The sequence below is a fragment of the Bufo gargarizans genome, chromosome 10 (genome assembly GCF_014858855.1).
Source record: "Bufo gargarizans isolate SCDJY-AF-19 chromosome 10, ASM1485885v1, whole genome shotgun sequence".
In the NCBI taxonomy this organism is placed as follows: Eukaryota; Metazoa; Chordata; class Amphibia; order Anura; family Bufonidae; genus Bufo; species Bufo gargarizans.
In genome coordinates this window covers 31,117,161-31,130,036 of record NC_058089.1, presented here as the reverse complement: position 1 = coordinate 31,130,036, position 12,876 = coordinate 31,117,161, and the positions used below count along the sequence as shown (strand labels likewise).

Sequence of the window (12,876 nt, the reverse complement as noted above, 5' to 3'; positions counted from 1 at the left end):
AAATATAACAGTTATATGATTTCCAAAACATGATGTCTCAGTAAATAACTCTTTTGTCTTAAACACATAAACATAGGAACTGTATTAAGGCTATTGGCAGGTCTAGCTGTATACACATATAAGCTATACTAGCAACCTAGGACAGGCCTTAGATGGCCAGCTACAGGGAAAGAGGATGAATGACTCAATTAGACCATCACTCATTACACTGATAAGTGCAGTGCTCTTCTGTGGACATCTTTATCTAGGCCTATTAAGAGAACAATAGAGGTGCCATACTGTTACCCTAATTCTACATCTACTACTATTATACCAATAGATAATATATTCCTCTCAAAGCAGCAGTAAACCAACAAATGATTACCAATATATATAGGAGGTCTTATCACTTATGCTGACTGCTACAGAGTGACAATATTTTGTTTTTTCACTTGCATAGTACTGCAACAATGAAAAAGAAAGACAGCAAAAAATTCTAAAAAATACTGAGGGACATTTATCAAGACTGGCATTCCCCTACTGGACTGAGATGCGATTAATGTATTAAAAGGCATTTCTGCCCTGCCATGCACCAGAAACTGAAGTCTACATCACCTAGGGGCTGACATAGACTTCAGCTATAACTTAAGCCTGTTTCTGGCACAAGTTATAGTAAATCTGGTGGACCATGCTAAACCCCGCCCTAAATCACTAATTTTCCCCTTACAGTAATAAGTGAAATGTGATAGATACAGAATGGCGTTAAACTGTATGAGTGAATGAATAGCATCCTCTGTTTTATCCCCCACAGATAAGGATATTACATCCTGCCCATCTAGCCAAATCTACCTGTATAACTTGACCACCTGCCAGCCGACCTGCCGGTCCCTGGCAGAGGATGAGAAGGCTTGTGGTAGTGTTTTCACCCCAGTAGATGGTTGTGGGTGTCCAGATGGACAGTATTTGAATGAGAAGGACCAATGTGTACATCGATCTAAGTGTTCCTGCTATTATCATGACACTTACCTGAAACCCAGAGAGATAATCAGCACAAAGGATAAGCACTGGTAAGTGTGGGACGGGAGTAAAGATTTGTAGTTGATAGTTTAGTAGATTTACTAAATGGTCCAGATTCCAAAATACCTAGATTCAACTTTCATGAATTAGTAAAACATTATGCTTTATAGGCCTTATGCACACGACCGTCTATATTTTGTGACCTGAAAAAAAACGTGGATCCACAAAATAGGGATGATGTCTGTGTGACGTCTATGTTGCATCAGTTTTTTTTTTTTTTTGCTTTCCTATTGACTTCAGGAATAGGCCAAGAATAGGACATGTTCTATCTCTTGCAGAAAGGACATAAGCAGGCATGGGATTCAGCCAGTTCCCTTAGGTTCTCCAGATCCGGTTGCTAAAATGACAGCGGCGGCAGCTGAAGATGAGCACTTCCATTCCATAGTTTAGCTCCTTAGGCTTTTTAAAAGTTGGGTGGTATGTGTTTGTAGTGTATATATGGTGTATTATGTCTATGTGTGTTGTATAAATATATATGGTGTATGTATATACTGTATAAACATGTGTCGTGACTCCGCGTGTCCACCGTTGAGATAGGGAACCTGTTGTTAAAAATTTTAATCCCACCCCTGAACATACAGATGCAGAAAGCACACTGATCATACGTGTCATTTCTGCATTCATATGTTCGTTCTTTCCTATACTTGGCCACAAAATCTAGACCATGGAGCTCTGCACATTATAGTACAACGATGGAAGAGTGGAATAAAGACCGGAGGGCAAGCACTTGAGGACTACCCAGGGGCGTAGGAGAAGCATACAAAGCGGCTGCTTTGGGGCCCATAACTCAGAAGGGGCCCACATAGGAGGAGGACTAAAAGATATTATTGTCAGGGCCCATCGACAGTATTATACAATGACATTATGTACAGTAAAACTGAATGAAACAGAAAGAGCAGCTGCCGGGCCTCATCTGAGTGCATGATCTTAACTAGCCTCAGTAGTGGAGGTTACACAGGAGTCGGGAATTGCAAAGAAGTTGCTGGGGGAGGAGGGCCTATTCAAAAATTTGCTGTGGGGCCGGTCATTTCTAGTTACGCCACTGGGACTACCAGTTGCTTACCACTGCATAAACTCTTCCTGGGGCCTTAGTTTGACTAGATGATCATATACTGTATCTAAACTACCGGATTTAATGGAGAGTGTACTACATAAGTCATCATTACTTTGTTTAGTTACATAGTTGATACTTTAAAAAAAGACAGAAGTCCATCAAGTCCAGCCTGTAATCCTACTGTGTTAATCTACAAGAAGGCAATAATCCCACCTCTGCTGACATGTCTGCTGCATTCCCATGTGATAACCATTCTGGTGCATCTATTGTTATGACTCTATGTAGTGTCATTCCTAGGATATGCATTGTCTTATAGATGCGGGTCCCACCACTGGGACCCGCACCAATATCGAGAATTGAGCCCCACAAGGTGATGGCTGGAGGACTCCGGTCTGGCAACCACCAAGTCGGCTCCCCATAGAAGTGAATGGGAGCGTACCGCGCATGCGCGGCCCCCGCTCTCATTCATTTCTATGGGGCCGACGGAAATTTTTGCCAGCCACATAGAAAATGAATAGAGGGTGGCTGTGCATGCGCAGTGTGCCCTTATTTACTTGTGGGGCTCTGTTCTTGATATAGGTGCGGGTCCCAGAGGTGGGACCCGCACCTATAAGTCAATGGGGGCATATCCTAGCGATATACCCCATTGTCCATAATGAAACAACCCCTTTAAGGTAAAAATTCCATCCCAACTCCAAATATTCATTTACCCAAACATTCAAAAATGAATCTGTTGATCAATGCCCCTTTCTCAGATATCTAGTACCCATAACCTGTGATATGTATCTCTCAGATCATTAGGAAAAAGTTTTAAACATTAAAACATAGGCCTTAGGCCTTATGCACACAACCATTGTTTGGGTTTGCATCCAAGCCACATTTGTTGTGGCTAAGATGCGAACCCATTCAATTCAAAAGGGCCACAAAAGATGTGGACAGCACTCTGTGTGATGTCCACATCCGTTGCTCCGTTCCATGGCCCTGCAAAAAAAAAAAAAAACTGAACATGTCCTATTCTTGTCCATTTTGCAGACAAGAATAGGCATTTCTATAATGGGCAGCCCGTTCCGTTCTGCAAACGCAGAACGCACATGGGCGGCATCTGTGTTTTGCAGTTCCACAATTTGCGGACCGCAAAACAGAGCGCAGTCGTGTGCATGTACGCTTAAAACTGGGAACATCGATTATAAAGAAATCAAGATTGATCAGACGTGATCTTTTTATAATTACCCCGCAATTAACAATTATAAGTGTTATTGCACATATATATATATATATATATACATATTTAGCACATTAGTGTAACATATATTTATTAATTTCTTTCTTCTTGATAGCATCTGCCAAAATGGGAATCTTGCCTGCAATGATAAGGTCAACAAAAGTAAGACGGAATATGATTAATACTTTCAAATGACATGTATAGTATTCTATCTATGCATCACTATGAACCAAGCACAAGGTCAAATCAGTGAGGACTAAACTCAATAGGCTTCAGTGATGACTCAGTAGATTTTTCTTAGCAAGTTATGTATACGGATGGAGTAGAGTTAACACTCCTGTTTTCTGAGATTTCTGAGTTGTGTTATCTAATCTAAGCAAACACCTTCAATTGCTTTTCAATGGCTTTTGTCTCAAGATAACGCAATGAGTTAAGAAATTTGAGTTAAGAGCTGGAGTGCTAACCCTACTCCATATCAGAAATCTCAGAAAACAGGACTGTTAACTACTTAAGGGGGTTATGCAGGCAGTATATATTGATGACCTATCCTCAGGATAGATCATCAATACATGATTGGCGGGGGCCCAACACCCGGCACCCCACCAATCAGCTGGTTGAAGAGGAGGTGGCTCTCCATGTGAGCGCTACTTCCTCTTCATTACACTGCCTGTGTATTCTCAGCGCCCCAGTGTAATTACAAGTACCTACTCCATTTTTAGTGAGTGCTTGTAATTACACTGCGTCGCTGCGGCAAGGGAGTGTAATCAAGAAGAAGCAGCGCTCGCACGGAACAGCTGATCAGGCAGGGGTGCTGGGTGTTGGACCCCCACCGATCAGACATTGGTGACCTACCTTGAGGATAGGTCATGACTATATACTTCCTGCACACCCCCTTTAAGGGGAACCTGTTACCTCCGTTATGGTAAAAGGGCAACATAAAGTTGTGACTAAGACACTGAAATCAGCAGTCTGTCACCTAACTGCTAAAGAAAAGCTGCTGCCGAGATTTACATTTTAATGCTGGAGAAGAGTCAGGCGCTGACCGAGAAGAGTCGGGCTTATTCATAGAAACATAGAATGTGTCGGCAGATAAGAACCATTTGGCCCATCTAGTCTGCCCAATATATCTGAATCCTATGAATAGTCCCTGGCCCTATCTTATATGAAGGATGGCCTTATGCCTATCCCATGCATGCTTAAACTCCTTCACTGTATTTGCCGCTACCACTTCTGCAGGAAGGCTATTCCATGCATCCACTACCCTCTCAGTAAAGTAATACTTCCTGATATTACTTTTAAACCTTTGCCCCTCTAATTTAAAACTGTGTCCTCTTGTGGTAGTTTTTCTTCTTTTAAATATGCTCTCCTCCTTTACCGAGTTGATTCCCTTTATATATTTAAAAGTTTCTATCATATCCCCTCTGTCTCTTCTTTCTTCCAAGCTATACATATTAAGGTCCTTTAACCTTTCCTGGTAAGTTTTATCCTGCAATCCATGTACTAGTTTAGTAGCTCTTCTCTGAACTCTCTCTAAAGTATCAATATCCTTCTATATCCTTCATGAGCTACAACTTCCTGATGATTGAAGTTTTCTTAGTTTCCCCCTTGGAGAGAGCTTTATTGGTGGGTGCGTGGGGACACGGGGAGCTAATGACTAAGCTGGACTCTTCTCTGATAGCACATGACTCTTCTCCAGCGTGCACTGCCAGAATTAAACTGCAAATTCTCAGCATCTGCTTTACTTTAGCAGATAAGTGACAGAGCACTGATTTCAGCATGTCTCTCACTACTTCATGCTACCTTGGTGAGGACAATATAGACCAGGTAAGAGGTGTCCTTTATGAAAGAATACAACACAGATATGACTTGGCAACCTTGACTGTGCCCCTTAATGCCTATGTGGAGACTGTTGTCTTTCTTTCTGATTTTTAAGCAACCATATTTGCTCTCACAAGGCTTCTTTTTGCCACCCAGTCCCCAGGGGTCACCGTTCAACATTGTTTTTTCAAACAGGGACAAGGAATGATAGAAATATTGTTTAATATTGGAAGGAAGTAACTAGTTTCTCCTGTTAGCCCTGTTGTGTACCCCAAATTAGGGTTGAGCGAATTAAAATATCCAAAGTGGACATTAATACGATTTGCCGCAAAGCCGAATTTCCTCATGCTTTGTGCTAACGAATCAATTTTACCTGAAATGGCATAAAAAAAACATGCTTACCTCATCTATTTGAATGCAAAGAGGCCGCCGTGTCTATCTTAATTGAAGATCTTGTACCACGATGCCTAGCGCGATGACATCATTATACACCTTGCGAGATTCTTCAATCAAGATGGCTGCGGTGGCCTCTTTGCGCTCAAACGGATAAGGTGAGCGTTATACTTTTATTTTTTTAACCCCTGAAAGGCCTCCATTTTACATCAGATGCCGCTATCAGCGATGAACGCAGCATCTGAGGGGTTCAATGCAATCACTCTTCCCCATCATTGAGCCTGCAAAGAAGTAATTCGTCACATAGCGAATTTCTCAGCAAATTTCAGCGAAGCAGCCGAATCAAAGGTTTTAGAACTTCGCTCAACATTACCCGACATATTTGACCCTGTTTAAACCTAAAAATAAATGGTACTATAAAATGTGATTGATATAATCTAAAATAATAAGAAAAATGTATAATTTAGAAATGATAATTTACTGAGCAGTGGCACTAGATTGGGTAAAGCAGAACTGTTCAAAGCTTCAAATCTTAATCTAACCCTATTTACAGCTTGTCCTGGAGGGAAAGTTTACTTGGACTGTGATAAGAGACAGCCCCTGGCACCAGGAGCTCCTATACGCAGAAGCTGCAAGACTCTGAGTATTGAATACGTAAGATGAGATTGGATTATTATGTTTTTATTTTAATTCTCAAATAACCACCTGGATTTTGAGTCAGTGGTGTACGTACAGTAGAAGAGAGGGGCCTGTAGCGAAGTTCAAAATGGCTCCTGCATTACAGTGCCAGATTGTCCTACCATGGTCTGTTTGCTTTCGAATTCTGCATCCTTTACATCTAAGATTCCAATTCCTTTCCTCATGCTTACTAACAATGAAGTTCCTCTGAAGAGGGGAGCCCTGTATTGTTTCTTACCATCTAGTAGCAAATTAGATATAACCAACCGGGTCCACTCTTCATAGCAGATGCATGACATGTCTCACTGTTATGTACATCTTTACGTTCCGTAAATAAGGTTATATAATATGTGTTATAAGTATATGAGGCATGTTTTATTATTACATATATTTTATATGTTACAGGCAATGTGTAAAGGGCCTAAAGTATTCAGGCAAAGTATAAAACACTTAGGGGCTCATTTATTAAGACCAATTGATTTACACGCCGGTCTTAATTGTCTCTTTATGCTGGAGGAAGAGGCAAAGTTATGTAGAGGCGCATACCTCTACATACCTTTGGCGCTTCCTCCAGCAGTGTGTGCATCAATCTTAAATCTACACCAGCTCTGTTGCTGCTGTACATTTAAGTAATTTTTTACGTCAAAAACTGGCATACAAAATGATGAATGAGACGGGCCCGCCAGCCCGCCCTCTTTGCTAGACCTGTCATAGAAGTGTCGTGAACGGGCAAAATCGCAGATTGTGTTGCAAAATGGCATGTATCAGTTCATAAATGGGCCCCCTCATAAATAAGCCCCACGGGTGGACTGGGAACTTAAGGTGGCCGTGGAAAAAAAAACTAAAAGTGCCCTAATGTTGTAGGCTGGCCCAAATTGACAGAAGGCAGGGCAACAGAAGTAGGCAGGGCCAGCAATACTGTAGTAGAGAACAAAAGACCGCCCCAGCAGAACCAAATACCACAGTGCAGCATAAAATACTGCCTACATTAATTAATGCTGAGAGCATTATATGTATCTCGGTAGCAGCCCTCTGGGCATCGTAGGGGCTATGGCCAGTCTGCCCCTGATGGGCCCCTTAATATTTCACACATTTCCTAAGTACTCTATATAATCCTAAAGGCAAACCAGCAAAGTGTAAAATACTCCCTTCCAAAGGTCGTCGACAACCAAACTGGCAAAGTATAAAATACTCCTTTCCAGAGGATGTTTCACAGTGACAGCGCCATCAAATCTCCCAAAGCCATAAAATCATCCCTAAAAAGCAAAAGCGCCATAAAATCACCCCATGACATCATAAAGGTCAATCAGTGTATATGATGTTATAACCTAAGTTGTGAAAAAAGATCAACAAGTTCTAAACTATGAAGTGCATTCTAGCCTTCCTTCTTGCAACAAGTGAGGACAATAACGGTCTCTTTCTCTTGTTTTTCAGTGAGAAAGTTCTGTTCTTCCGCTTTTTTTTATGACAAATGTAGTTTGTTTTGCATTTAGTTTATTTTAAATTTATCTTTCTTTCCTTCCTTCCTTCTTTTATTTTTTCACATCAATAAAGGCTTCTTAACATGTGATACTTGTTAACATTTCATCCTTTGTCTAAAGAGTACTTGTCATTCTATGTATTGCCTAGACAAAGTATTGAAATAACATCTATGGATTTGTGCTTTATTAATGCAGTTCCAGACAGAGTGTATCTCAGGGTGTGCTTGCCCCAGTGGACTTCTAGATGATGGAGCTGGAGACTGTGTCCCTGAAGATAGATGTCCTTGTGTCCATAATGAAGACATTTATCCGCATGGATCCCAGGTCAAGGTGGACTGCAATACTTGGTAACATCATATGCTATATAATAGCCCCTGTTTTTTTCATTTGTAGTCAAAATTATCTCATTAAGCCTTATCGTTGAGCGAATCGGACATCTGAAGTGTAATTCAATCCGAAGTTTAGGAAAAATTGGATTTACTACAAATATGAATTTCCTTGCACTTCGTGGTAACAAATAATTTTTTTTTCTAAAATGGCTGATACATGTGTTACAAAGTAAAAAATAAGATGTGACCCATAATGTCATACAGCCAGCCAGTTAGCAGATAGCAATCCTCTGTGATGTCACAGCCCTATAAAAGCCTTATCCCCCACAGTCTCCACAATTTGACTATGAGCTGACAGTGTGTTAAAAATATTTTATTGTAGAATATTGGATAGGTACAGTGTAGGGAGATCGTAGGCATAGTTTTTAGACACTGTAGGGAGAGCATAGGGAGACAGTAGGGACAGTGAAGGCTCAGTGTAATCACCCTGTGAATCTTGTTCACCTGCTGCGCCATTCACTCTCACAGAGATGTGACAAGCGCTTATGCTCTAGGGACAATGTTTTAGAAAGCTATTAATAGGAAAATATTGGATAGGAAGAGTTTTTAGAGACTATAGGGAGAGCATAGGGGAGACTGCAGGGACAGTGCAGGTTGGGTGTAATCGCCTTGTGCACCTTGTTTAACTACTGCCATAATCCCAGGTAATCTGTTAGTTTATACATAGAATTACTGTGCCTCAGTATTAAAGAGCGGTCTAATATATCGCCGCCTGCATATTGTTGAACTGCTGCCACAATCACGTTAATCTCCGTTAAGCCTGATGTAGCAACCATTGCATTTCCCACCGGCCTGCACTCCAGCAATCAGGGCTCGATGTCAGAAGAAGGAAGCTGTCGTTCTCTCCCATCGACTTCAATGTCGTCTTTTGCTCCTGATGCTCCTCCTCCTCATCACTCATTTTGACAGCATTCCATCACCGAGGCGATTGCAAAAATACAACAGTATGTGTGCACTCATGCAACGACGCGGAAGCTGAACGTGCACCTGGCCAAGTTGCTGGTACTTCAGTCCCTCACTTTCCATGTAGTTGACTCTGCACATTTCATACAACTGATGGCTTGTGCCCATCCAAGGTGGAAAATCCCAAGCTGAAATAACTTTTCCAAAAAAGCTGTACCAGCCCTGCACACGTACGTTGAGCAGAAAGTGGGCCAGTCCTGGGGTAAATGTTGTTCCGGACCAGGCACATCAGCAGCTTGGCCAGGTGATGGCAATGCCGCCTCCTCATTGTAATGCTTGGATTTCTGCGCCATTGTCCTCCTCTGCCTCCTCATCCAACACCTTCTCCTCACTCTGCCTTTTAGACACAGTTCACAGTGGTCCTCCAGCATATCACCTAGGCAAAGCTACGCATTGTCACACTGTTCTGCACCTGGTCAGCCTTGGTGAACTGAGCCACACTGGGTTTAGCGTCATCAATACAGAAATCGAACACTGGCTGTCTCCCTACCAACTGGAGATAGGAACCATGGTTATAGATAACAGGAAAAACATTTTATCTATGCTACATCAAGCAGGGCTTACCCATGCACCCTGCATGGCGCACGTCTTTATTCTCATTGTCACCTGGTTCCTCAAGTCTTCCATTCAACTGCAAGAGCTGTTAAAAATGTCCAGGAAACTCTGCATCCAACTCTTAACATGAAAAACACTCCCTTCTTGAGCTACAAAGGCAAATTGCTCTTCCCCAACATCACCTGTTATGCTACGTTTCGACCCGTTGGAACTCCACGCTGCATATGTTATGCTGCCTGTATGAGCAGATGTAGAAGGAAGCCACGAGGGGGTGGGCGCAGTAAAGAAGATAACATGCAGATATACCACTAGAGCATAGAAGCACCATATGGCGCTTCTATGCTCTAGCGGTATATCCGCATGTTATCTTCTTTACTGCGCCCACCCCCTCGTGGCTTCCTTCTACAGCGGCATTAGTCTGATGAAGGCACATAGTTGCCGAAACGTTACCTTGCCACAGCAACCCATATTGAACAAAATAAACAAGTTGCATCCGATACTGTCTTTCTGGAGTTTTTGTATTTATTGATGTGAAGGGGTGGGAACCCTACTCCAGCAAAATACCCACTGAGTGCTACAAGGTCTCTGCTTGTAATTGTATGAGCAGATGGAGATGGTCAACGATTTCTTAATGCTGCAGACAGACAAGTCTACTCCCCGGTAAAACTTCCACATTAGCCAGTGGCAGCTCATGTGACACGTGCTGCTCGCTTAGGAGGTCACTTTATTTGTAAGTCGGCAGAACTATGGGATGAATTATGTAATTCTGCTCCTTCACGTCCTGGGGGGAATGCTGACAAATCTGATGATGGTGAGGGGACAGAAGATGTGGCATCTCCATTTCATGGCCACCTGAGCCCCTAGGAGGATGAACTGGCAGAGGAGGAGGACAAACACAGGAATTTTATACAAAACTAGGTGGTTTATCTGCCCAGGAAAACGGCATAGGAACAGGAGGAGCATGAGGAGCTGGAGGGCGACGACAAAGACGAGGTAGATGAAATTTTTTAGACCTTCTGATAGGGATACAAAAATGGAATGCTATAGAGACATGCTGTGTAGTCAGTTGGTTGCTGCCTATGAATGTCATCCGCCATCTTCAGGAAAGTCTGACCAGGGGGACCCTCTGCACTCATGCTTCACTGCCATGACTGGTGATGGTGGTGGTGGTGGGGAGGGCATGAGCAGCACCAGCTCCTTATGCAGCAACTTTAGCTTGGAGTCTATGATGAGCAGTTTTCTTCAGCAGTTTAGTTTCAGTCACCTACTGAAGAAACCACCCAGCAACAGCAGTACATGCAGCAGAACCTCAACCAGCAGGTGGTGGCATATTGGACTCCACCCTGTCAACCATGATCAAAGATCCCCTGGACTACTGGGCATGCAAACTTGAAGTGTGACCGCAACTCGCTGAGTTTGCAATGGGCATGCCTAGCCAGTAGTGTGGCATCAGAGGGGTGTTCAGTGCGGTGGGTGGCATAGTTATCCCTAAGAGAACTCCCTGTCCCCTCAGAATGTTAAGAGACTAACCTTTATAAAGATCAGGCGTGGATCAACCCAGATTTCCAGACACTGGTGCCTGATGCAACAGAATAGATAATTCTGCCACTAATGATCATACTGTAGTCTGCTGACAGACGGGAATAGTCTTCATAATGGGCCGTTACTTCTGGCCACGTCCTACTGCCACCTTTGTGATGCTGCCACCTGCCTGATGCCACCCGCCTGCTGCTTCTGCTACCTTTCCTGATATGTACATGTTTTTATTTGTACATGTACAATTTTTTAAAAGGATATGCATGTCACTGGGCCTTCCTATCACGCTGTTTTGGTTTTTTGGGGTTTTGCTACTACTGTGATCTAGCCATCTTGTGCTGCATGCCACTGCTTCCCCCCCCCCACTCTGTTATGGGCTGACTATTGTCATGGTCACTGCTACTGCCCCCCCTTCACACTCTGTTATCGGTCTACTGATATGCCTGTTACTGCCACTGCTGTTGGCCTATCCCCACTCTGTTATGGGGCCACTATTATCCACTGGTTATTTTTCCTTTCTTCTTATCTGTCAGAAGAACAGAAACATAAATTAAAAAAGGATCCTGTATTTTGAGCATCAGTAAGGCCTCTTTCACACGGTCAGTATTTGATCACAGTTTGTAAGCCAAAAGCAGGAGTGGATTCAAAACACAGATGCAAACATTTCCATTACATTATGTCTCTGTTTTGGACCCACTCCTGTTTTGGATGACAAATACTGATGCACTCAAATACTGACTGTGTACAAGAGGCCATAAAAGTCCTGCATGCAGGACTTTTTTCCTTGTAAAAAAACTGATTTCCGCCGTAAATGGTCAAAACGAATTTTACATCAGTATTTGTAAGCCAAAAACAGGAGTGGGTCCAAAACACAGAACAGATGCAAATACTGTATTTCTATTACATTTTATCTCTGTTTTGGACCCACTGCTAGCTTTGGCTTACTGATTAAATACTGACCGTCTGAAAGAGGCTGTATGGATGCTTAAATTACAGGCTTTGTTTTTTTAGTTCTTTGTTCTTCTGATGGTTCAGAAGAACGGAAAAATAAATAGTGATGTGAGCACAGTCTTACTGCTGCTGCCCCACCTCCCTTTTCTGTCATGGGGCCACTATTGCCTGTGTTAAGCCTCAAGCACATATCCGTGGAACACGGACCTTGAGATACCGGCCTGGATTCCTGCTGAGTGCAGGAGCGCACAGCGTCAATGGTTGCTATGACGCTGTGCGCCCGCTGCTGTACAGTAATACACTCATATTATCTATACGAGTGTATTACTGTACAGCAGCGGGCGCACAGCGTCATAGCAACCATTGACGCTGTGCGCTCCTGCACTCAGCAGGAATCCAGGCCGGTATCTCACGGTCCGTGTTCCACGGATATGTGCTTGAGGCTTTACTGCCACTGCTGTTGGCCTCCATCCCCACTCTGTTATGGGGCCACTATTGGCACTGTCAGTGCTACTGCTGTCACCCTCCCGACTCTGTCATGGGGCCACTACTTGAATCTTGGGGCACTGCACGGTTAAGTCCACGTTAATAAATTAGACCTGACGCTAACATAGACCTGCAATACTGATGCACAGTGTTAGCTATAGCATGTGTTTGACTGAAAGCATGTGTTTGGACTGCCACAACATGCATTAAAAGAACATTTTTTTCTCCATTACTTTATTGGTGCATCCTCTATTTCTTTATTTTGTTCAATTAAGGGGCCATTTGGACACAGCT

At 42.9% G+C, this 12,876-nt stretch overlaps 1 protein-coding gene across 1 annotated transcript in view; it reads left to right on the top strand.

Moving 5' to 3' along the window:
• The window catches only part of LOC122920032 (mucin-2-like), an 89,379-nt gene that overhangs the window by 32,776 nt on the left and 43,727 nt on the right, over positions 1–12,876 (top strand). The window contains exons 17-20 of the mRNA XM_044269242.1: positions 791–1,046; positions 3,448–3,494; positions 6,097–6,197; positions 7,898–8,049. Of these exons, the coding sequence (XP_044125177.1) occupies positions 791–1,046; positions 3,448–3,494; positions 6,097–6,197; positions 7,898–8,049 (556 nt within the window). The remainder of the gene's footprint in view (positions 1–790; positions 1,047–3,447; positions 3,495–6,096; positions 6,198–7,897; positions 8,050–12,876) is intronic.